This window comes from Taudactylus pleione, unplaced genomic scaffold (genome assembly GCF_031769625.1).
Source record: "Taudactylus pleione unplaced genomic scaffold, aTauple2 ptg001839l, whole genome shotgun sequence".
In the NCBI taxonomy this organism is placed as follows: domain Eukaryota; kingdom Metazoa; phylum Chordata; class Amphibia; order Anura; family Myobatrachidae; genus Taudactylus; species Taudactylus pleione.
This window is the reverse complement of record NW_028286236.1, coordinates 8862-33415: the sequence shown is the minus strand read 5'-3', so window position 1 is coordinate 33415 and position 24554 is coordinate 8862. Positions and strand designations below refer to the sequence as shown.

Here is a 24554-nt window from a genome sequence, read left to right as displayed (position 1 = left end):
ATCTATAATACATGTCCTCAGTGCAGGAGGGCGGCGGCCATTTTCCTGTATACCAGTCCAGCTGCAATATCATGTTCCCTGGCCCTGAGGTTACATTAGGAGCGGCGGCCATTTTCTCCTGGTCTGAGGTCTCCCTCCTCCTATCATTCCCACAGGAAGCAGCAGGGACAGGGAGCAGCCAGTGTTGTGTCTGACAGCAGGTAATTATATTATTATTATTATTAATACTACTATTATTATTATTATTATTATTCTGTAGGCTGAGCAGACATTGGTGTCACCTTGCTATACTACAGGGAGACCAGACACTGATTCCTTGCTATAGTACAGCTGGAGCAGACTGTGGTGTTGTATTGTCACTGTGCAGGTAGGATACACTCTAGTGTCCTATTTTTCTAATGCAGATGGCGCAGACCCTGCTGTTACTATAACACAGGTGGTGCAGACTCCATTGTTACTATAATAGAGGTGGTGCAGACCCTGATGTTACTATAATACAGGTGGTGCAGACTCAGTTGTTACTATAATACAGGTGGAGCAGACCCAGTTGTTACTATAATACAGGTGGCACGGTCTCCGTTGGTACTATAGACTGTTGTTACTATAATACAGTTGGTGCAGACTCTATTGTTAGTATAATACAGGTGGTGCAGACTGTTACTGTAATACAGGTGGAGCAGACCCTGTTGTTGCTATAATACAGCTTTAGCAGACTCAGTTGTTACTATAATACAGGTGATGCAGACTCTTGTTACTATAATACAGGTGGTGCAGACTCCATTGTTACTATAATACAGGTGGAGTAGACCCTGCTGTTACTATAACACAGGTTATGCAGACCCAGTTGTTGCTATAATACAGGTGGCGCAGACCTTGTTAATATAAAGAGAAGGAAATCGGGAACACTGATAATTTGTTTTAGTATCATACAAGACATCTAACAAATATCAAAAATCCAAATTCAAAGAGATTATTAACTCTGGATCTTTAATAAAATATTCTAAAATATTGACCAATAAAATTCTGCTTGTGTCACTAAGTAGTAGCATTTATCATATTAAATACAAACATAAAAACAATTTCAAAGTAAAAAAGAAACAATTGTTGCAGATCAAGGAAGAAGAAATCCTGTAACTCCTGGTGGAGGATAAGTATATATGTTACACGTCCAGTTATTGTAACAGAAATCCGGATAATAAGTATGTTGGATAATGTTTCCCGGGATAATGGATGACCCGTATATTTGTATGCAGGATGAAAGGTTGAATAAACTTTATGTGAAGCGGGCAATAAGTCTTATTTGTGGTTAGAGGTTCTTACCCGGTAACCTCCTGTGACTCCAATCCTGTACTAGTCAGGGGAAGGAGCACCCGCTGTCTGCTCCACAACTGATCCCGGCCGGGTAACCTCCTGTGTCAAAGCTGAATAATTGAGTGAGACAAGTTCAGTTTAAAATTTAATCGCAGCGACGCCATCTTGCGAATGACCGCAAGACTCCATTTTGGAAATGAGATCGCAAGACACCATTTTTGTGGTCAGCATTAATTCAAGTTATAACCCAGGAGCTAAGAACAGATGGCAATGTTTTTGTTTACCTATCAAGGGCAACTGGAAAAACCAGCTGTCTGAGTAGAAGTAAATAAGAAGAGATAATGGGTATTTTTACATACAAATTGGGAATCCCTGGATGCAGATAAAGTATAGTTGTGGCAATTGTAATATAATATCTACACAATTGGATTTGCCTGAATCCTAGACAGGATGGCTCCAAATCCTACAGTTTGAGGTGATAATACATTTGCATTTCACACAAGAGTCTGTGAGAACAAAAGAGGTTTTGTTTTCCTTTGAACACAGCAGGTGGGGGCCTGCTGACAGAGAGCATGTAGAATTACAACCCTCAGCCATCCACACTGCTGGATGTTCACTTCGTGTATGAGAGATTATGCACTTAAATCTCACCCATTAATAACTAGCGTCCTTATACCAAACCCCGAATACCCACACACTACATATTCGAACACAAGGTTCCATAAGCATCAAAATGTATGATTCAAGAAGGTTCAGTTAGTTTAAATGCTAAGAAATAAAGATATTTGTTAACTAAGGAATTATACAAGATAAACATGTCATTCTTGGAGTTGTTCTGATGCATACTCTTTCCACAGTTTCCCGGTGCTATCGGTGAGGAGATCGCATTATGCACTCTCGAGTTATGGACCGCAGAACCTACAAGCAACCAAAATGTATATTTTAGATTCAAGTGTTAGGAATGCTAAAGGAGGCGTTACCAGAAAGACTCCGGCTGTTAGAGGCAGGGAAAGTCTATTTGAAACAAACCTGTTAAATGTGTCGTTACATATGCTTCTCCTCTGGGAACCAATGAGATCAGCAGGAAGTTCTCCCTTTGTCCTGTTTCAGTCTGGGGGGGAATAAATACATGTGTCCAAACACTGGTTTGCGAGTTCATGCTGAATTTTGGGTGAACTGAGGATATCTAGTCAGAAGTCTATCTCTGGGTCCGGAGGCGCAGCGAATGTATAACCGTACTTGGTCTGTATTATTTCCTTTTTACGCCTAAATTATGTATGTATAGATTGCGTGTAACTGACTGTACTTTTACCTGAATAATACTTGTGCGTTGGAAACAGATTCCACTCCTGTCTTTATTTGCGGTTAAACTGCGTACGCAATTAGCGTTCTGTTTAGAGGTTTTAGGCAGGGTTTTGTCTTAGAGGTTCTAGGCAGGTGAATCTTAGAGGTTTATAGGAAGGAATGTATTAAATGGTTTATTTACAAATTTAACAGTGGGGGCTCATCGGTTTATCACACTATCTGATACACGATAACACTCCGTCAGTCCTCTCTCAGCAAAAGGGTGGAGGCGCCTTTTGAAAGACGCATTAGTCTTTCATTACCACAGTGTTGCTGAGAGCGTACTGCCGGTTATTGTGTAGAGGAAGCGCTGATTAGAATCCAGGGACAAGAGAGGAAAAAGTTTGTTTTCCTCTGTTGATAGAACCTTGTGTTTAGAGGGGTGCCGCAGTATTGAATATGCGGCTGAGATGCACTTTTGCGTACGAAGTTAAAAAGTCATTATACGCTTGTGTGGTAGTCGCATAATTGTGTATGCGGCCGGTCGCACAATAAGCGTATACGCACTTCCGGTTCTGCTGCCACGTGTTTGAACAAAGCCATTAAGGTTTACATTTTTTTTCTATCTACCAATATCTGGGTTAAACGTTTATTTTCTGCGCAGAGAAAAAGTGTGTAACAGAGAGTATGTGTTGGACAGTTAAGGGTATTGTATGATCCTTAAGGGCTAGGTGCAAGGGTTAGCCTAGCCGCTCGGTAAGCAGCTTACCGTTCAGTACACAGAGCAGGTGTATGGTTTGTTATTTTTGTTAGGGACCGGCTCTCAGTGTGACTGCAGTGTTCAATAAAATTTGAGCATTGTAGTTGAGCCGCACTAGGTGTGATTGTGAGCTGAGAGATAATAGGTGAGCGTGGCGCATCTAGAAATTTCGTCCGTAGGTGAGCGTGGCGCATCTAGAAATTTCGTCCGTAGGTGAGCGTGGCGCATGAAATTTCGTCCGTAGGTGAGCGTGGCGCATCTAGAAATTTCATCCGTAGGTAAGTGAAAGTATCTTGATTGTCTATCACCAGTTTAAATTTTTATTGAAAAGCGTAGGAGTTGTCTCAGAATGGGAGCCACACAAACAGTAGAAATGTTAGGCAATGATGTGCTGCTAATGGAGGAATATGATGAGAAAGAGTGTTAGACCGTTTCCCAGAATTGGTGGTTTTGATAAAAATGTGTTAGATAATGTCCAGGATCACATCAGTATGGTGCGATCCTGAGAGAAAAAGATTAAGTATTTTGAATGTTTAAAAAAATATGGCAGCATGAAGGGGATGCTTGGCTTAAAAATGTGCAAACGACGCAAACTAGCGTTGCGAACGCATTGCCAGAAAATACATCCACGACGCTGAGATGCAATACGGGCGAGCCGCAAATTGGCGCGTATGTGCGGCAAAGTAGCGTCGTGGAGAGTATTGCCAGCAGTTCACGCTCACCTCCCCCACCTTATGTGGATGGAGGTGCAAGTACGGTTACCAAAAATACCAATAAAAATGTAACAAGCAACTTGTACCCTCTCTTAAGGAACCATAAAGAAAGTGTTTATGATATGGATGATGAGCCTATTGTAATGTCTGCCATTTCCCATGCTGTGCAAATGATAGATGCTGCATCACCACAATCACGGGTGGTGCCGCCATCTCCATCGGTAACAGCAAGGGAAGTGTTAACACACTCTGCACCCATAGAGGAAGTTGTTAATACCATACGTAGCAGCAGCAGCAGATTAAACCACCAGCCAGGTAACCAGGTCAGAGGTAGCAACGCTGCCGGTCTGCATCCCATTCGGACAATAACTGCTCCGAATGGAAATGCAGATGCAAACGGTGTAGTGCCCACGAGGGAAGTAGTAATGCATTGTCCATGGACAAGAGCAGAACTGAATTCCATCATAAATGATTTCCCCAATCCCAAAAAGGAACTAGCCAAATGTCAAAGATTTTTGAGAAATTTGGGTAGTTCTCATGAGCCCACTAATAAAGATTGGCATGTAGTGTTAAGGGCCTGCCTGCCACACAATACCGACGTGACAAAATTTATCACGGACTGTGTATTGGATGGCGACGTTCCCTTAACAGACCAAGTAAACCAAGGTAACATTTCCCGCATTGTGACTCAATTGGGTGTATATTTTCCAGTAGTAGTTAACTGGAACAAAATCTTCACAATTAAGCAAAAGGAGAGTGAAACTGCAGAAGACTATTGTGACCGGGCTCTGCAGGCTATCACCCAGTACACTGGGATAGAAGATATTAAAGATAGCACTCACCACAGGGGAATGATAGTCACGGTACTCATGGACGTTCTGAAAGACGATTTAAAGATTCGGGTTCAGACCTCACAACCTGGCTGGAGGGGACTTACAATAGATAACCTCATAGAGTCTGCCATAGAACATGATAAAAACATCTCCAAAAAGAGAGAGACCCAGAGTGAAAAACTAATGGCTGTCAGTATTCAAGCTCTGGAAGGAATGACAATAACATCACAGCCAACCGACACACCTGCACACACACCTGCACCTGAACAATTACATGTCCTCACCAATCCCACACCACAGCAAACACATCCTTACCCCACATATCATACACACCACAGGTCCCATACTCATATCCCCCGCAATATCCTTACCCTCCCTATCCTTACCCATACCCACCACCTTTCCCTCTTGCTCAAATCCCATAACAATCTTTTCATCCACCCCGTTCAAAATTATGTTTTAACTGTCACCAAGTGGGACACATAAGTAAGTACTGCAAAGTGAAGAACACCACACAGGAACACGAGTTTCCCATGAGTTCATAGGTAACCCCAGTATCTTCTCCCAGGCCTTATATGACTGTTTATAATTTTTTCAACCTATCAATGGATTTGTTCTAATGTAAAATGTGGATGATTTATTGTTGTATTTTGGGTCATGTTTAAATGATATTAAACTGTTGTGCTTTATCTCCCACTCATAGGACGCAAGGTTGCTAAGGATAAACGGCAGCCATGCCAGGCTGAGGTCGACTACTCGGAAAACTATCCAACCCAGCGGCACAGGCATTATTTAGAGCAGTAGCTATTAATAACAAGATTTAATTGCAGGAACCTGTATGCAGATACTATATCCCTAGAATTATTAAAAGTGATAGGGGGACTTATTTTACAGGTGACGTTTTCAAGAACATGCGTAAGATAATGGGTAACAACACTAAGATTATCCCAGACTGTCTTTTCCTTTATTTGCCCCCCCTTTGGACAGATACTGTCCAAACAGGCAGCCTCATGTGAAAAATTGATAATGAGGTTACTGTGCAGGGGCTCACGAAGATGAATGAGAATAACCGAAATTGGAAGTGTTATTAACTAACATGTCTAATGCAACCTGTCATGATGTCAAATCTGGAAGAATTTGTTATGATCCAAATTTTTTTTAGCTCAGGTTGTTTGACTGATCGGTGGAAAGGTCCGTATCTGACGATACAGCATCCTCAAAGGGTGGCCAGGGAAGATACGTGGGTCCATTCCGCTCACTATAGGGAGGTTAACCAACCGGTGGAGATACAAGGCAGAGACAAGGCCGATAACGTGGACCTGTCGATTGCGAGCTTGTGCCGGAAGGATTAAAAAGGTGACGGTGAGATATCTGAGCTAAAGAAATGTGTAGATCAGTGCTTCAAGCAATGGAGTGGTCTGCTGTGGTCATCCTAGTTCTTTTTTTTCCAGAGTTTTATTTTTTTTTTGTCATGATGATCTGTTTGGGGATGCTCGGTGTCTGTGATGGGGGACCAATAAAGGAGATGTGAGCTGATGGCGGAGCTGATGGAGTGGAGTCAGGAGGAGGAGTGCTATACCAAATCAGGGGAGTGCCGGTCCAATTTCAGTACAGTAAATTGTTGTGAAAATGTGAATAATAATAATAAGGAAGAACTGTATTTCAATCCTGAGTTATGACGTAGTGTATAACAATGTAGCCTGAGTTTGAGTGGTCGTGCATGGATATAACGTTTATGTTGTTTTGTCATCTTAGGTAATGCAGTCCAAACCCCTTCCAAGGCTCTCCTTATAGGATAGGTGCATCCCCACATCTTTCCCATGATCCCTTAAGAATCCGCGGTGTGCGTATAAGGGCAGTTTTATGTCACTCCCGGAGACGCATTATCTGAATGGTTCAAATGACCATACTGTATCATACCATAATAACATTGAACGGTATATTCTCATGCATGGCTAAACAGATTCAAATTAGGTTGTGATAGCATGTTGTTTGCTATCAAAGGGTGGACTGTCAAAGCTGAATAATTGAGTGAGACAAGTTCAGTTTAAAATTTAATCGCAGCGACGCCATCTTGCGAATGGCCGCAAGACTCCATTTTGGAAATGAGATCGCAAGACACCATTTTTGTGGTCAGCATTAATTCAAGTTATAACCCAGGAGCTAAGAACAGATGGCAATGTTTTTGTTTACCTATCAAGGGCAACGGGAAAAACCAGCTGTCTGAGTAGAAGTAAATAAGAAGAGACAATGGGTATTTTTACATACAGATTGGGAATCCCTGGATGCAGATAAAGTATAGTTGTGGCAATTGTAATATAATATCTACACAATTGGATTTGCCTGAATCCTAGACAGGATGGCTCCAAATCCCACAGTTTGAGGTGATAATACATTTGTATTTCACACAAGAGTCTGTGAGAACAAAAGAGGTTTTGTTTTCCTTTGAACACAGCAGGTGGGGGCCTGCTGACAGAGGGCATGTAGAATTACAACCCTCAGCCATCCACACTGCTGGATGTTCACTTCGTGTATGAGAGATTATGCACTTAAATCTCACCCATTAATAACTAGCGTCCTTATACCGAATACCCACACACTACATATTCGAACATAAGGTTCCATAAGCATCAAAATGTATGATTCAAGAAGGTTCAGTTAGTTTAAATGCTAAGAAATAAAGATATTTGTTAACTAAGGAATTATACAAGATAAACATGTCATTCTTGGAGTTGTTCTGATGCATACTCTTTCCACAGTTTCCCGGTGCTATCGGTGAGGAGATCGCATTATGCATTCTCGAGTTATGGACCGCAGAACCTACAAGCAACCAAAATGTATATTTTAGATTCAACTGTTAGGATGCTAAAGGAGGTGTTACCAGAAAGACTCCGGCTGTTAGAGGCAGGGAAAGTCTATTTGAAACAAACCTGTTAAATGTGTCGTTACATATGCTTCTCCTCTGGGAACCAATGAGATCAGCAGGAAGTTCTCCCTTTGTCCTGTTTCAGTCTGGGGGGGAATAAATACATGTGTCCAAACACTGGTTTGCGAGTTCATGCTGAATTTTGGGTGAACTGAGGATATCTAGTCAGAAGTCTATCTCTGGGTCCGGAGGCGCAGCGAATGTATAACCGTACTTGGTCTGTATTATTTCCTTTTTACGCCTAAATTATGTATGTATAGATTGCGTGTAACTGACTATACTTTTACCTGAATAATACTTGTGCGTTGGAAACACAGATTCCACTCCTGTCTTTATTTGCGGTTAAACTGCGTACGCAATTAGCGTTCTGTTTAGAGGTTTTAGGCAGGGTTTTGTCTTAGAGGTTCTAGGCAGGTGAATCTTAGAGGTTTATAGGAAGGAATGTATTAAAAGGTTTATTTCCAAATTTAACACCTGTGACTCCAATCCAGTAATAGTCAGGGGAAGGAGCACCCGCTGTCTGCTCCACAACTGATCCCGGCCGGGTAACCTCCTGTGACTCCAATCCTGTAATAGTCAGGGAAGGAGCACCCGCTGTCTGCTCCACAACTGATCCCGGCCGGGTAACCTCCTGTGACTCCAATCCTGTAATAGTCAGGGGAGGGAGCACCCGCTGTCTGCTCCACAACTGATCCCGGGCCGGGTAACCTCCTGTGACTCCAATCCTGTAATAGTCAGGGGAAGGAACACCCGCTGTCTGCTCCACAATTGATCCCGGCCGGGTAACCTCCTGTGACTCCAATCTTGTTTTAGTCAGGGAAGGAGCACCCGCTGTCTGCTCCACAACTGATCCCGGCCGGGTAACCTCCTTTGACTCCAATCCTGTAATAGTCAGGGGAAGGAGCACCCGCTGTGTGCTTCACAACTGATCCCGGCCGGATGACCTCCTGTGACTCCAATCCTGTAATAGTCAGGGGAAGGAGCACCCGCTGTCTGCTCCACAACTGATCCCGGCCGGGTAACCTCCTGTGTCTCCAATCCTGTAATAGTCAGGGGAAGGAGCACCCGTTGTCTGCTCCACAACTGATCCCAGCCGGATGACTTCCTGTGACTCCAATCCTGTAATAGTCAGGGGAAGGAGCACCCGCTGTCTGCTCCACCACTGATCTAGGCCGGGTAACCTCCTGTGACTCCAATCCTGTAATAGTCAGGGGAAGGAGCACCCGCTGTCTGCTCCACAACTGATCCCGGCCGGGTAACCTCCTGTGACTCCAATCCTGTAATAGGGGAAGGAGCACCTGCTGTCTGCTCCACAACTGACCCCGGCCGGGTAACCTGTGAGTCCTATCCTGTAATAGTCAGGGGAAGGAGCACCCGCTGTCTCCTCCACCACTGATCCCGGCCGGGTAACCTCCTGTGACTCCCAATCCTGTAATAGTCAGGGGAAGGAGCACCCGCTGTCTGCTCCACAACTGATCCCGGCCGGGTAGCCTCCTGTGACTCCAATCCTGTAATAGTCAGGGGAAGGAGCACCCGCTGTCTGCTCCACAACTGATCCCGGCCGGGTAACCTCCTGTGACTCCAATCCTGTAATAGTCAGGGAAGGAGCACCCGCTGTCTGCTCCACAACTGATCCCGGCCGGGTAACCTCCTGTGACTCCAATCCTGTAATAGTCAGGGGAAGGAGCACCCGCTGTGTGCTCCACAACTGATCCCGGCCGGGTGACCTCCTGTGATTCCAATCCTATAATAGTCAGGGGAAGGAGCACCCGCTGTCTGCTCCACCACTGATCTCGGCCGGGTAACCTCCTGTGACTCCAATCCTGTAATAGTCAGGGGAAGGAGCACCCGCTGTCTGCTCCACCACTGATCCCGGCCGGGTAACCTCCTGTGACTCCAATCCTGTAATAGTCAGGGGATGGAGCACCCGCTGTCTGCTCCACAACTGATCCCGGCCGGGTAACCTCCTGTGACTCCAATCCTGTAATAGTCAGGGGAAGGAGCACCCGCTGTCTGCTCCACCACTGATCTCGGCCGGGTAACCTCCTGTGACTCCAATCCTGTAATAGTCAGGGGAAGGAGCACCCGCTGTCTGCTCAACAACTGATCCCGGCCGGGTAACCTCCTGTGACTCCAATCCTGTAATAGTCAGGGGAAGGAGCACCCGCTGTCTGCTCCACAACTGATCCCGGCCGGGTAACCTCCTTTGACTCCAATCCTGTAATAGTCAGGGGAAGGAGCACCCGCTGTGTGCTTCACAACTGATCCCGGCCGGATGACCTCCTGTGACTCCAATCCTGTAATAGTCAGGGGAAGGAGCACCCGCTGTCTGCTCCACAACTGATCCCAGCCGGGTAACCTCCTGTGACTCCAATCCTGTAATAGTCAGGGGAAGGAGCACCCGCTGTCTGCTCCACAACTGATCCCGGCCGGATAACCTCCTGTGACTCCAATCCTGTAATAGTCAGGGGAAGGAGCACCCGCTGTCTGCTCCACAACTGATCCCGGCCGGGTAACCTCCTGTGACTCCAATCCTATCATAGTCAGGGGAAGGAGCACCCGCTGTCTGCTCCACAACTGATCCCGGCCGGGTAACCTCCTGTGACTCCAATCCTGTAATAGTCAGGGGAAGGAACACCCGCTATCTGCTCCACAACTGATCCTGGCCGGGTAACCTCCTGTGACTCCAATCCTGTAATAGTCAGGGGAAGGAGCACCCGCTGTCTGCTCCACAACTGATCCCGGCCGGGTAACCTCCTGTGACTCCAATCCTGTAATAGTCAGGGGAAGGAGCACCCGCTGTCTGCTCCACAACTGATCCCGGCCGGGTAACCTCCTGTGACTCCAATCCTGTAATAGTCAGGGGAAGGAACACCCGCTGTCTGCTCCACAACTGATCCCGGCCGGGTAACCTCCTGTGACTCCAATCCTGTAATAGTCAGGGGAAGGAGCACCCGCTGTCTGCTCCACAACTGATCCCGGCCGGGTAACCTCCTGTGACTCCAATCCTGTAATAGTCAGTGGAAGGGGCACCCGCTGTCTGCTCCACAACTGATCCCGCCCGGGTAACCTCCTGTGACTCCAATCCTGTAATAGTCAGGGGAGGGAGCACCCGCTGTCTGCTCCACAACTGATCCCGGCCGGGTAACCTCCTTTGACTCCAATCCTGTAATAGTCAGGGGAAAGAGCACCCGCTGTCTGCTCCACAACTGATCCCGGCCGGGTAACCTCCTGTGACTCCAATCCTGTAATAGTCAGGGGAGGAACACCCGCTGTGTGCTCCACAACTGATCCCGGCCGGGTAATCTCCTGTGACTCCAATCCTGTAATAGTCAGGGGAAGGAGCACCCGCTGTCTGCTCCACAACTGATCCCGGCCGGGTAACCTTCTGTGACTCCAATCCTGTAATAGTCAAGGGAAGGAGCACCTGCTGTCTGCTCCACAACTGATCCCGGCCGGGTAACCTCCTGTGACTCCAATCCTGTAATAGTCAGGTGAAGGAGCGCCCGCTGTCTGCTCCACAACTGATCCCGGCCGGGTACCCTCCTGTGACTCCAATACTATAATAGTCAGGGGAAGGAGCACCCGCTGTGTGCTCCACAACTGATCCCGGCCGGGTAACCTCCTGTGACTCCAATCCTGTAATAGTCAGGGGAAGGAGCACCCGCTGTCTGCTCCACAACTGATCCCGGCCGGGTAACCTCCTGTGACTCCAATCCTGTAATAGCCAGGGGAAGGAGCACCCGCTGTCTGCTCCACAACTGATCCCGGCCGGGTAACCTCCTGTGACTCCAATCCTGTAATAGTCAGGGGAAGGAGCACCCACTGTCTGCTCCACAACTGATCCCTCCTGTGACTCCAATCCTGTAATAGTCAGGGGAAGGAGCACCCGCTGTCTGCTCCACAACTGATCCCGGCCGGGTACCCTCCTTTGACTCCAATCCTGTAATAGTCAGGGGAAGGAGCACCCGCTGTCTGCTCCCCAACTGATCCCGGCCGGGTAACCTCCTGTGACTCCAATCCTGTAATAGTCAGGGGAAGGAGCACCCGCTGTCTGCTCCACAACTGATCCCGGCCGGGTAACCTCCTGTGACTCCAATCCAGTAATAGTCAGGGGAAGGAGCACCCGCTGTCTGCTCCACAACTGATCCCGGCCGGGTAACCTCCTTTGACTCCAATCCTGTAATAGTCAGGGGAAGGAGCACCCGCTGTCTGCTCCACAGCTGATCCCGGCCGTGTAACCTCCTGTGACTCCAATCCTGTAATAGTCAGGGGGAGGAGCACCCGCTGTCTGCTCCACAACTGATCCCGGCCGGGTAACCTCCTTTGACTCCAATCCTGTAATAGTCAGGGGAAGGAGCACCCGCTGTCTGCTCCACAACTGATCCCTGCCGGGTAACCTCCTGTGACTCCAATCCTGTAATAGTCAGGGGAAGGAGCACCCGCTGTCTGCTCCTTAACTGATCCCGGCCGGGTAACCTCCTGTGACTCCAATCCTGTAATAGTCAGGGGAAGGAGCACCCGCTGTCTGCTCCACAACTGATCCCGGCCGGGTAAAGTGAATAGTGGTGCAGGGTGTGACTCCGCTCTGGCGCTGTATGTGACAGCGGATATTAATGATAGAAGATGCTAGAGAGCTGCTGGATTCGCCATGTAGCGCTGAAAGCACGGTTAAAAAACCAGGGTAATCCGGGGTCACAAACAAGTATCCCAACAAGTAGAAATAGGTCGTGGTGAGAGTAACTAATGCGTTTCTCAGCCATGTATAAACTGACCGTTTCCTCAGAGGCAATAAATCTCACTCTCAAGGACTTGTGAATTAATTGTATAATTCTGTGAACCTTCAATGTATGACAAACGGATGGTTCATCAATGTGCTAAATTATATAAACATAAAAGATATATATATATACTGGCAGGAATGTAATATATAACGGTGTCCTGCCAGTGTGACTAAGTGACGGTATAGTACACTAGTCATCTGTGTGATATGCAGGAATGTAATGTATAACGGTGTCCTGCCAGTGTGACTAAGTGATGGTATAGTGCACTAGTCATCTGTGTGATGTGCAGGAATGTAATGTATAACGGTGTCCTGCCAGTGTGACTAAGTGACGGTATAGTGCACTAGTCATCTGTGTCATGTGCAGGAATGTAATGTATAACGGTGTCCTGCCAGTGTGACTAAGTGACGGTATAGTACACTAGTCATCTGTGTCATGTGCAGGAATGTAATGTATAACGGTGTCCTGCCAGTGTGACTAAGTGACGGTATAGTACACTAGTCATCTGTGTCATGTGCAGGAATGTAATGTATAACGGTGTCCTGCCAGTGTGACTAAGTGACGGTATAGTACACTAGTCATCTGTGTGATGTGCAGGAATGTAATATATAACGGCGTCCTGCCAGTGTGACTAAGTGACGGTATAGTACACTAGTCATCTGTGTGATGTGCAGGAATGTAATATATAACGGTGACCTGCCAGTGTGACTAAGTGACGGTATAGTACATTAGTCATCTGTGTCATGTGCAGGAATGTAATATATAACGGTGTCCTGCCAGTGTGACTAAGTAACGGTATAGTACATTAGTCATCTGTGTCATGTGCAGGAATGTAATATATAACGGTGTCCTGCCAGTGTGACTAAGTGACGGTATAGTACATTAGTCATCTGTGTCATGTGCAGGAATGTAATATATAACGGTGTCCTGCCAGTGTGACTAAGTGACGGTATAGTACATTAGTCATCTGTGTGATGTGCAGGAATGTAATATATAACGGTGTCCTGCCAGTGTGACTAAGTGACGGTATAGTACACTAGTCATCTGTGTGATGTGCAGGAATGTAATATATAACGGTGTCCTGCCAGTGTGACTAAGTGACGGTATAGTACACTAGTCATCTGTGTCATGTGCAGGAATGTAATATATAACGGTGTCCTGCCAGTGTGTATAAGTGACGGTATAGTACACTAGTCATCTGTGTGATGTGCAGGAATGTAATCTATAACGGTGTCCTGCCAGTGTGACTAAGTGACGGTATAGTACACTAGTCATCTGTGTCATGTGCAGGAATGTAATGTATAACGGTGTCCTGCCAGTGTGACTAAGTGACGGTATATTACACTAGTCATCTGTGTCATGTGTAGGAATGTAATCACTCACTGATACATGAGAGACACAATGACCAGAAGATCCTGTAACTCACCAACAAGATCATTATTCTGCTGACTGGAAAGGTGACTGCTCGGAATGGGACATTATACAGTAACACCAGGGGATGTGTCTGGGTGATGACTGGAGAGGTGACTGATGGGAATGGGACATTATACAGTAACACCAGGGGATGTGTCTGGGTGATGACTGGAGAGGTGACTGCTGGGAATGGGACATTATACAGTAACACCGGGGGATGTGTCTGGGTGATGACTGGAGAGGTGACTGCTGGGAATGGGACATTATACAGTAACACCAGGGGATGTGTCTGGGTGATGACTGGAGAGGTGACTGATGGGAATGGGACATTATACAGTAACACCAGGAGATGTGTCTGGGTGATGACTGGAGAGGTGACTGCTGGGAATGGGACATTATACAGTAACACCGGGGTATGTGTCTGGGTGATGACTGGAGACGTGACTGCTGGGAATGGGAGATTGTACAGTAACACCGGGGGATGTGTCTGGGTGATGACTGGAGTGGTGACTGCTGGGATTGGGACATTATACAGTAACACCAGGGGATGTGTCTGGGTGATGACTGGAGAGGTGACTGCTGGGAATGGGACATTATACAGTAACACGAGGAGATGTGTCTGGGTGATGATTGGACAGGTGACTGCTGGGAATGGGACATTATACAGTAACACCAGGGGATGTGTCTGGGTGTTGACTGGAGAGGTGACTGATGGGAATGGGACATTATACAGTAACACCAGGAGATGTGTCTGGGTGATGACTGGAGAGGTGACTGCTGGGAATGGGACATTATACAGTAACACCGGGGTATGTGTCTGGGTGATGACTGGAGACGTGACTGCTGGGAATGGGAGATTGTACAGTAACACCGGGGGATGTGTCTGGGTGATGACTGGAGTGGTGACTGTTGGGATTGGGACATTATACAGTAACACCAAGGGATGTGTCTGGGTGATGACTGGAGAGGTGACTGCTGGGAATGGGACATTATACAGTAACACGAGGAGATGTGTCTGGGTGATGATTGGACAGGTGACTGCTGGGAATGGGACATTATACAGTAACACCAGGGCATGTGTCTGGGTGATGACTGTATCATTGTTTGTGCCAGGTTCCTATAAGGTGTCAGGATGTCACTGTTTATGTCTCCATGCAGGAGGGGGAGCATATAGAGGAACACAGGGGTCTGTACAAGGACGTGATGATGGAGACTCACTGGCCCCTCACATCACTGGGTAAGTGGAGACTGTCATGTATTGTACAGGGGAGAGCAGGTATGGTGGCCACCTGTATGCACACATCAGCTGATAATCACATATATACATTGTACTTAATCACTGTGTGTCCCCTACAGATGGACCCAGTAACAGAAATACCCCAGAGAGATGTCCCCATCCTCTTTATTCACAGGATTGTACAGAGGAGAATCACAGGACCCCACAGGGGCATCAGGTAGGTGGGATTTAGGGTCTCAACAATATACCACAGTGACTGTCTTTATATTCTCTGTAGAGAAGCTGTGTGTATCTTATAAACCAGAATTTTTCTACTTAATATGATTAATTAAATGTGACATGTTTAAACTGTTATTTTATTGCTTTGGGGGTTTCTTAGGGTGAAAGTCTGGATGATATCATGGCAGAAGATATAAAGGGAGAAGTAGAGACATATGTGACTGATATAAAGGTAGAAGATATAGAGAGAGAAGAAGAGGCAAATGTGACTGATATGAAGGTAGAAGATATACAGGGAGAAGAAGAGATGTATGTGACTGATATGAAGGCAGAAAATACAGAGGGAGAAGAAGAGACGTATGTGACTGATATGAAGGTAGAAGAAGAGACGTATGTGACTGATATGAAGGCAGAAAATACAGAGGGAGAAGAAGAGACGTATGTGACTGATATGGAGGTAGAAGAAGAGACGTATGTGACTGATATGAAGGCAGAAGATACAGAGGGAGAAGAAGAGACACATGTCTTCGGTGATCAGAAGTGTAAGGAGGAGGAAATCCCTACAGATATCGGCACAGGTGAGTAGTAAACACTTATTACAGAAAACAGTCCCATATTCTTATTGCTCAGTCACTACAACAATCTCTTATCCTACACCCTCCTCTGTCAGTACAAACTAATGAGGGAAATGTTTTCTGGCCAGTGGTGGAGTCAGGAGCCTTCCCCCCATATTAGACTACTGCCCTCCCCCTCACATCATGTCACTGTGTGTTACCAGCCCAGAGATCTGACCAGTCTCCTCTCCACACTCTCTGCTGTATCTCATACATCAGGATCCATCAGCCCCGAATATAATCCTGCTCTCCCCCTCACATCATGTCACTGTGTGTTACCATTCTTCTCCCCACACTATATGGTGTATCTCATACATCAGGATCTATCAGCCCCTATTAGATTCCTGCTATCTATCATTTAACATTTTAGAAGTCAATACTTCTTGGATCACACAGACAAGACAACAGGGAAGTTACAATTATATCTTTAGTGCAGTACAGACAGTGTAATGGTTAGCATTACTGCCTCACAGCACTAAGGTCGTGGGTTCAATTCCCACCATGGCCCTAACTGTGTGGAGTTTGTATATTCTCCCTGTGCTTGCGTGGGTTTCCTCCGGGCACTCCGGTTTCCTCCCACACTCCAAAAATATACTGGTAGGTTAATTGGCTCCCAGCAAATATTAACCCTAGTGTGTAAGTGTGTGAGCATGTGTTAGGGAATATAGATTGTAAGCTCCACTGCGGCAGGGACTGATGTGAATGGCCAAATATTCTCTGTAAAGCGCTACTGAATATGTGTGCGCTATATAAATAACTGGTAATAAATAAAAATAAGGTACCTGTGGGAGAACTGTGTATATGATAGATTTGGACAGTAATATTCCTACCCCACCTCCTTTACTATTACCAGTGTGTGTGATGTGTAGGTCACTGTGTGACAGTGCTGCAGGGGAGGGAGTGTATGATTGTGTGACAGTGCTGCAGGGGAGGGAGTGTCTGATTGTGTGACAGTGCTGCAGGGGAGGGAGTGTGTGATTGTGTGACAGTGCTGCAGGGGAGGGAGTCTGATTGTGTGACAGTGTTGCAGGGGAGTGAGTGTGTGTGACAGTGCTGCAGGGGGGGGTGTCTGATTGTTTGACAGTGCTACAGGGGAGGAAGTGTCTGATTGTGTGACAGTGCTGCAGGGGAGGGAGTGTCTGATTGTGTGACAGTGCTGCAGGGGAGGGAGTGTCTGATTGGGATAGTGCTACAGGGGAGGGAGCGTCTGATTGTGTGACAGTGCTGCAGGGGAGGGAGTGTCTGATTGTGTGACAGTGCTGCAGGGGAGGGAGTGTCTGATTGTGTGACAGTGCTGCAGGGGAGGGAGTGTCTGATTGTGTGACAGTGCTGCAGGGGAGGGAGTGTCTGATTGTGTGATAGTGCTGCAGGGAGAGGGCGCTGCGGAATATGTGTGCGCTATATAAATAACTGGTAATAATAATAATAATAATAATAATAATAATTTATTGTGTGTTATGGTAGTAATACAATACAGTACATCACACTAAGTGGTACCTATAGCAGTCGCCATGTTAATCGCCAGTCCCCTAGATCAGATGTTACCCACACAATGTACCTGGTAGGGGTAGCACCTCACACCCCAAGTACTGACGATGTCAGTCACTACAATCACCTCCTGTATGCCCATCCAGTGACACAACTCTGAGGTGCAATGTTCTGCAGAAGTGTGAGGGGATCCCTAGTCCAGCAGCCTATCACCGCCAAGGCCTGGACATCTTCCCACTGTACCATCCTGTAATACCGTCCTGCTGTCAGGAGACAAAGCTCCACTCTCCAGTATCTCCTTGTAGGAGCCTAAACTCCACACCCCAGAGGACATTACACAGTACTGAGCCCCAACCCCCTCCTGTCCTGTCCTTGTAATACAGCTCAGTGCCCACAATGTAGGTGTACACCCCTGTGCAGGTAACTCATTAGTGTGTGCACTGGTATTGGGTATCCCTGCAGGGGGGCTGGGTGTGATGTACCCTCCCCCTGATTACTAGTTACCCCCTGTGGTGTGAGCGGCTTAGTGTCTGAGAGTTACCGGGATAGAACAATGGGACTCAGAGGATTGGTAATGAGGAGGGGGATCTATGATAATGAGGGGTCCCTCCTCTAGTTATCTCATAGTCATCTGTGACATCCCGCACCCTCCACCTGTTCTGTGCTTCCTGCCTCATAGACAGACAGAGGACACGGCCACAGATAGACGTCCTCTAATACCTTCATATTTCACCTGATAATGTTACATATACACAACATGACACCCTAACTGTACACATTACTGCTATACACCCCTTATGTGCTGTCTATATCCCTCACCTACAGTATATGCTGCACATTACTACTATACACCCCCTTATGTGCTGCCTATACCCCTCACCCACAGTATATGCTGCACATTACTACTATACACCCCCTTATGTGCTGTCTATACCCCTCACCCACAGTATATGCTGCACAGTACTACTATACACTCCTTATGTGCTGCCTATACCCCTCACCTACTGTATATGCTGCATAGTACTACTATACACCCCCTTATGTGCTGTCTATACCCCTCACCCACAGTATATGCTGCACATTACTACTATACACCCCCTTATGTGCTGCCTATACCCCTCACCTACAGTATACACTGCACATTACTACTATACACCCCCTTATGTGCTGTCTATACCCCTCACCCACAGTGTATGCTGCACAGTTCTACTATACACCCCCTTATGTGCTGTCTATACCCCTCACCCATAGTATATGCTGTACATTACTAATATACACCCCCTTATATGCTGTCTATACCCCTCACCTACAGTATATGCTGCACATTACTACTATACACCCCTTATGTGCTGTCTATACCCCTCACCTACAGTATATGCTGCACATTACAACTATACACCCCCTTATGTGCTGTCTATACCCCTCACTCACAGTATATGCTGTACATTACTACTATACACCCCTTTATGTGCTGTCTATACCCCTCACCCACAGTATATGCTGCACATTACTACTATACACACCCTTATGTGTTGTCTATACCCCTCACCCACAGTGTATGTTGCACATTACTACTATACACCCCTTTTGTGCTGTCTATACCTCTCACCCACAGTATATGCTGCACATTACTACTATACACCCCCTTATGTGCAGTCTATACCCCTCACCCACAGTATATGCTGCACATTACTACTATACACCCCCTTATGTGCTGTCTATACCTCTCACCCACAGTATATGCTGCACATTACTACTATACACCCCTTATGTGCTGTCTATACCCCTCACCCACAGTATATGCTACACATTACTTTTATACACCCCCTTATGTGCTGTCTATACCCCTCACCCACATTATGTGCTGCACATTACTACTATACAGCCCTTATGTGCTGTATATACCCATCACCTACAGTATATGCTGCACATTACTACTATACACCCCCTTATGTGCTGTCTATACCCCTCACCCACAGTATATGCGACATATTACTACTATACACCCCCTCATGTGCTGTCTATACCCCTCACCTACAGTATGTGCTGCACATTACTACTATACACCCCTTATGTGCTGTCTATACCCCTCACCCACAGTATATGCTGCACAGTACTACTATACACCCCCTTATTTGCTGCCTATACCCCTCACCCACAGTATATGCTGCACATTACTACTATACACCTCCTTATGTGCTGTCTATACCCCTCACCCACAGTATATGCTGCACATTACTACTATACACCCCTTATGTGCTGTATATACCCATCACCTACAGTATATGCTGCACATTACTACTATACACCCCCTTATGTGCTGTCTATACCCCTCACCCTACAGTATATGCTGCACATTACTACTATACACCCCCTTATGTGCTGTCTATACCCCTCACCCACAGTATATGCTGCACATTACCTCTATACACCCCCTTATGTGCTGTCTATACCCCTCACCCACAGTATATGCTGCACATCACTACTATACACCCTCTTATGTGCTGTCTATACCCCTCACCCACAGTATATGCTGCACATTACTACTATACACCCCTTATGTGCTGCCTATACCCCTCACCCACATTATATGCTGCACATTACTACTATACACCCCTTATGTGTTGTCTATACCCCTCACCCACAGTATATGCTGCACATTACTACTATACACCACTTATGTGCTGTCTATACCCCTCTCCCACAGTATATACTGCACATTACTACTATACACCCCTTATGTGCTATCTATACCCCTCACCCACAGTATATGCTGCACATTACTACTATACACCCCGTTATGTGCTGTCTATACCCCTCACCCACAGTATATGCTGCACATTACTACTATACACCCCCTTATGTGCTGTCTATTCCCCTCACCCACACAGTATATGCTGCACATTACTACTATACACCCCCTTATGTGCTGTCTATACCCCTCACACACACAGTATATGCTGCACATTACTACTATACACTGCCTTATGTGCTGTCTATACCCCTCACCCACAGTATATGTTGCACATTACTACTATACACCCCCTTATGTGCTGTCTATACCCCTCACCCACAGTATATGCTGCACAGTACTACTATACACCCCCTTATGTGCTGTTTATACCCCTCACCCACAGTATATGCTGCATGGTACTACTATACACCCCTTATGTGTTGTCTATACCCCTCACCCACAGTATATGCTGTACATTACTACTATACACCCCCTTATGTGCTGTCTATACCCCTCACCTACAGTGTATGTTGCACATTACTATACACATCCTTATGTGCTGTCTATACCCCTCACCCACAGTATATGCTGCACATTACTACTGTACACCCCCTTATGTGCTGTCTATACCCCTCACCCATAGTATATGCTGCACATTACTACTATGCACCCCCTTATGTGCTGTCTATACCCAACACCCACAGTATATGCTGCACATTACTACTATACACCCCCTTATGTGATGTCTATACCCCTCACCCACAGTTTATGCTGCACATTACTACTATACACCCCCTTATGTGCTGTCTATACCCCTCACCTACAGAATATGCTGCACAGTACTACTATACACCCCCTTATGTGCTGTCTATACCCCTCACCCACAGTATATGCTGCACAGTACTACTATACACCCCCTTATGTGCTGTCTATACCCCTCACCCACAGTATATGCTGCACATTACTACTATACACCCCTTATGTGCTGTCTATACCCCTCACCCACAGTATATGCTGCACATTACTACTATACACCCCCTTATGTGCTGTCTATACCCCTCACCCCACAGTATATGCTGCACATTACTACTATACACCCCCTTATGTGCTGTCTATACCCCTCACCCACAGTATATGCTGCACATTACTACTATACACCCCCTTATGTGCTGTCTATACCCCTCACCCACATTATATGCTGCACATTACTACTATACACCCCCTTATGTGCTGCCTATACCCCTCACCCACATTATATGCTGCACATTACTACTATACACCCCTTATGTGCTGCCTATACCCCTCACCCACAATATATGCTGCACATCACTACTATACACCCCCTTATGTGCTGTCTATACCCCTCACCCACAGTATATGCTGCACATCACTACTATACACCCCCTTATGTGCTGTCTATACCCCTCACCCATAGTATATACTGCACATTACTGCTATATACCCCTTATGTGCTCTCTATACCCCTCACCCACATTATATGCTGCACATTACTACTATACACCCCCTTATGTACTGTCTATACCCCTCACCCACAGTATATGCTGCACATTACTACTATACACACCCTTATGTGCTGTCTATACCCCTCACCCTCACAGTATATGCTGCACATTACTACTATACACCCCCTTATGTGCTGTCTATACCCCTCACCCACAGTATATGCTGCACATTACTACTATACACCCCTTATGTGCTGTTTATACCCCTCACCCACAGTATATGCTGCATAGTACTACTATACACCCCTTATGTGTTGTCTATACCCCTCACCCACAGTATATGCTGTACATTACTACTATACACCCCCTTATGTGCTGTCTATACCCCTCACCCACAGTATATGCTGCACATTACTACTATACACCCCTTATGTGTTGTCTATTCCCCTTACCCACAGTATGTGCTGCACCGTACTAGTAAACACCCCCTTATGTGCTGCCTATACCCCTCACCCACAGTGTATGCTACATATTACTACTATACACTCCCTTATGTGCTGTCTATACCCTCACCCACAGTATATGCTGCACATTACTACTATACAACCCTTTATGTGTTGTCTATACCCCTCACCCACATTATATGCTGCACATTACTACTATACACCCCTTATGTGCTGCCTATACCACTCACCCACATTATATGCTGCACATTACTACTATACACCCCTTATGTGCTGTCTATACTCTTCACCCACAGTATATGCTGCATATCACTGCTATAAAACCTCTTATGTGCTGTCTATACCCCTCACCCACAGTATATGCTGCACATTACTACTATACACCCCCTTATGTGCTGTCTATACCCCTCACCCACATTATATGCTGCACATTACTACTATACACCCCTTATGTGCTGTTTATACCCCTCACCCACAGTATATGCTGCATAGTACTACTGTACACCCCTTATGTGTTGTTTATACCCCTCACCCACAGTATATGCTGTACATTACTACTATACACCCCCTGATGTGCTGTCTATACCCCTCACCTACAGTATATGCTGCACATTACTACTATACACCCCTTATGTGTTGTCTATACCCCTTACCCACAGTATGTGCTGCACAGTACTACTAAACACCCCCTTATGTGCTGCCTATACCTCTCACCCACAGTGTATGCTACATATTACTACTATACACCCCTTTATGTGCTGTCTATACCCCTCACCCACAGTATATGCTGCACATTACTGCTATACACCCCCTTATGTGCTGTTTATACCCCTCACCCATAGTATATGCTGCACATTACTACGATACACCCCTTATGTGCTGTCTATACCCCTCACCCACATTATATGCTTCACATTACTACTATACACCCTCTTATGTACTGTCTATACCCCTCACCCACAGTATATGCTGCACATTACTACTAAACACCCCCTTATGTGCTGTCTATACCCCTCACCCACAGTATATGCTGCACATTACTACTATACACCCCCTTATGTGCTGTCTATACCCCTCACCCACTGTATATGCTGCACAGTACTACTATACACCCCTTATGTGCTGTTTATACCCCTCACCCACAGTATATGCTGCATAGTACTACTATACACCCCTTATGTGTTGTCTATACCCCTCACCCACAGTATATGCTGTACATTACTACTATACACCCCCTTATGTGCTGTCTATACCCCTCACCCACATTATATGCTGCACATTACTACTATACACCCCTTATGTGCTGTTTATACCCCTCACCCACAGTATATGCTGCATAGTACTACTATACACCCCTTATGTGTTGTCTATACCCCTCACCCACAGTATATGCTGTACATTACTACTATACACCCCCTTATGTGCTGTCTATACCCCTCACCCACATTATATGCTGCACATTACTACTATACACCCCTTATGTGTTGTCTATACCCCTCACCCACAGTATATGCTGTACACTACTACTATACACCCCATTATGTGCTGTCTATACCCCTCACCTACAGTATATGCTGCACAGTACTACTATACACCCCCTTATGTGCTGTCTATACCCCTCACCCACAGTATATGCGACACATTACTACTATACACCCCCTTATGTGCTGTCTATACCCCTCACCTACAGTATATGCTGCACATTACTACTATACACACCCTTATGTGCTGTCTATACCCCTCACCTACAGTATGTGCTGCACATTACTACTATACACCCCTTATGTGCTGTCTATACCCCTCACCCACAGTATATGCTGCACAGTACTACTATACACCCCCTTATTTGCTGCCTATACCCCTCACCCACAGTATATGCTGCACATTACTACTATACACCTCCTTATGTGCTGTCTATACCCCTCACCCACAGTATATGCTGCACATTACTACTATACACCCCTTATGTGCTGTATATACCCATCACCTACAGTATATGCTGCACATTACTACTATACACCCCCTTATGTGCTGTCTATACCCCTCACCCACAGTATATGCTGCACATTACTACTATACACCCCCTTATGTGCTGTCTATACCCCTCACCCTACAGTATATGCTGCACATTACTACTATACACCCCCTTATGTGCTGTCTATACCCCTCACCCACAGTATATGCTGCACATTACCACTATACACCCCCTTATGTGCTGTCTATACCCCTCACCCACAGTATATGCTGCACATCACTACTATACACCCTCTTATGTGCTGTCTATACCCCTCACCCACAGTATATGCTGCAC

General features: G+C 46.1%; 1 protein-coding gene across 1 annotated transcript; it reads left to right on the top strand.

Moving 5' to 3' along the window:
• Nucleotides 1–46: 46 nt before the first annotated feature.
• LOC148436296 (uncharacterized) lies at nucleotides 47–16058 on the top strand (the record flags this gene model as incomplete). The annotated part of the gene is made up of 4 exons (XM_088465056.1): nucleotides 47–200; nucleotides 15183–15261; nucleotides 15381–15478; nucleotides 15641–16058. Coding segments are annotated over exons 2-4 (550 nt in total), but the record flags the coding sequence as incomplete, so codon positions are not given.
• Between the last annotated feature and the right edge of the window lie 8496 nt (nucleotides 16059–24554).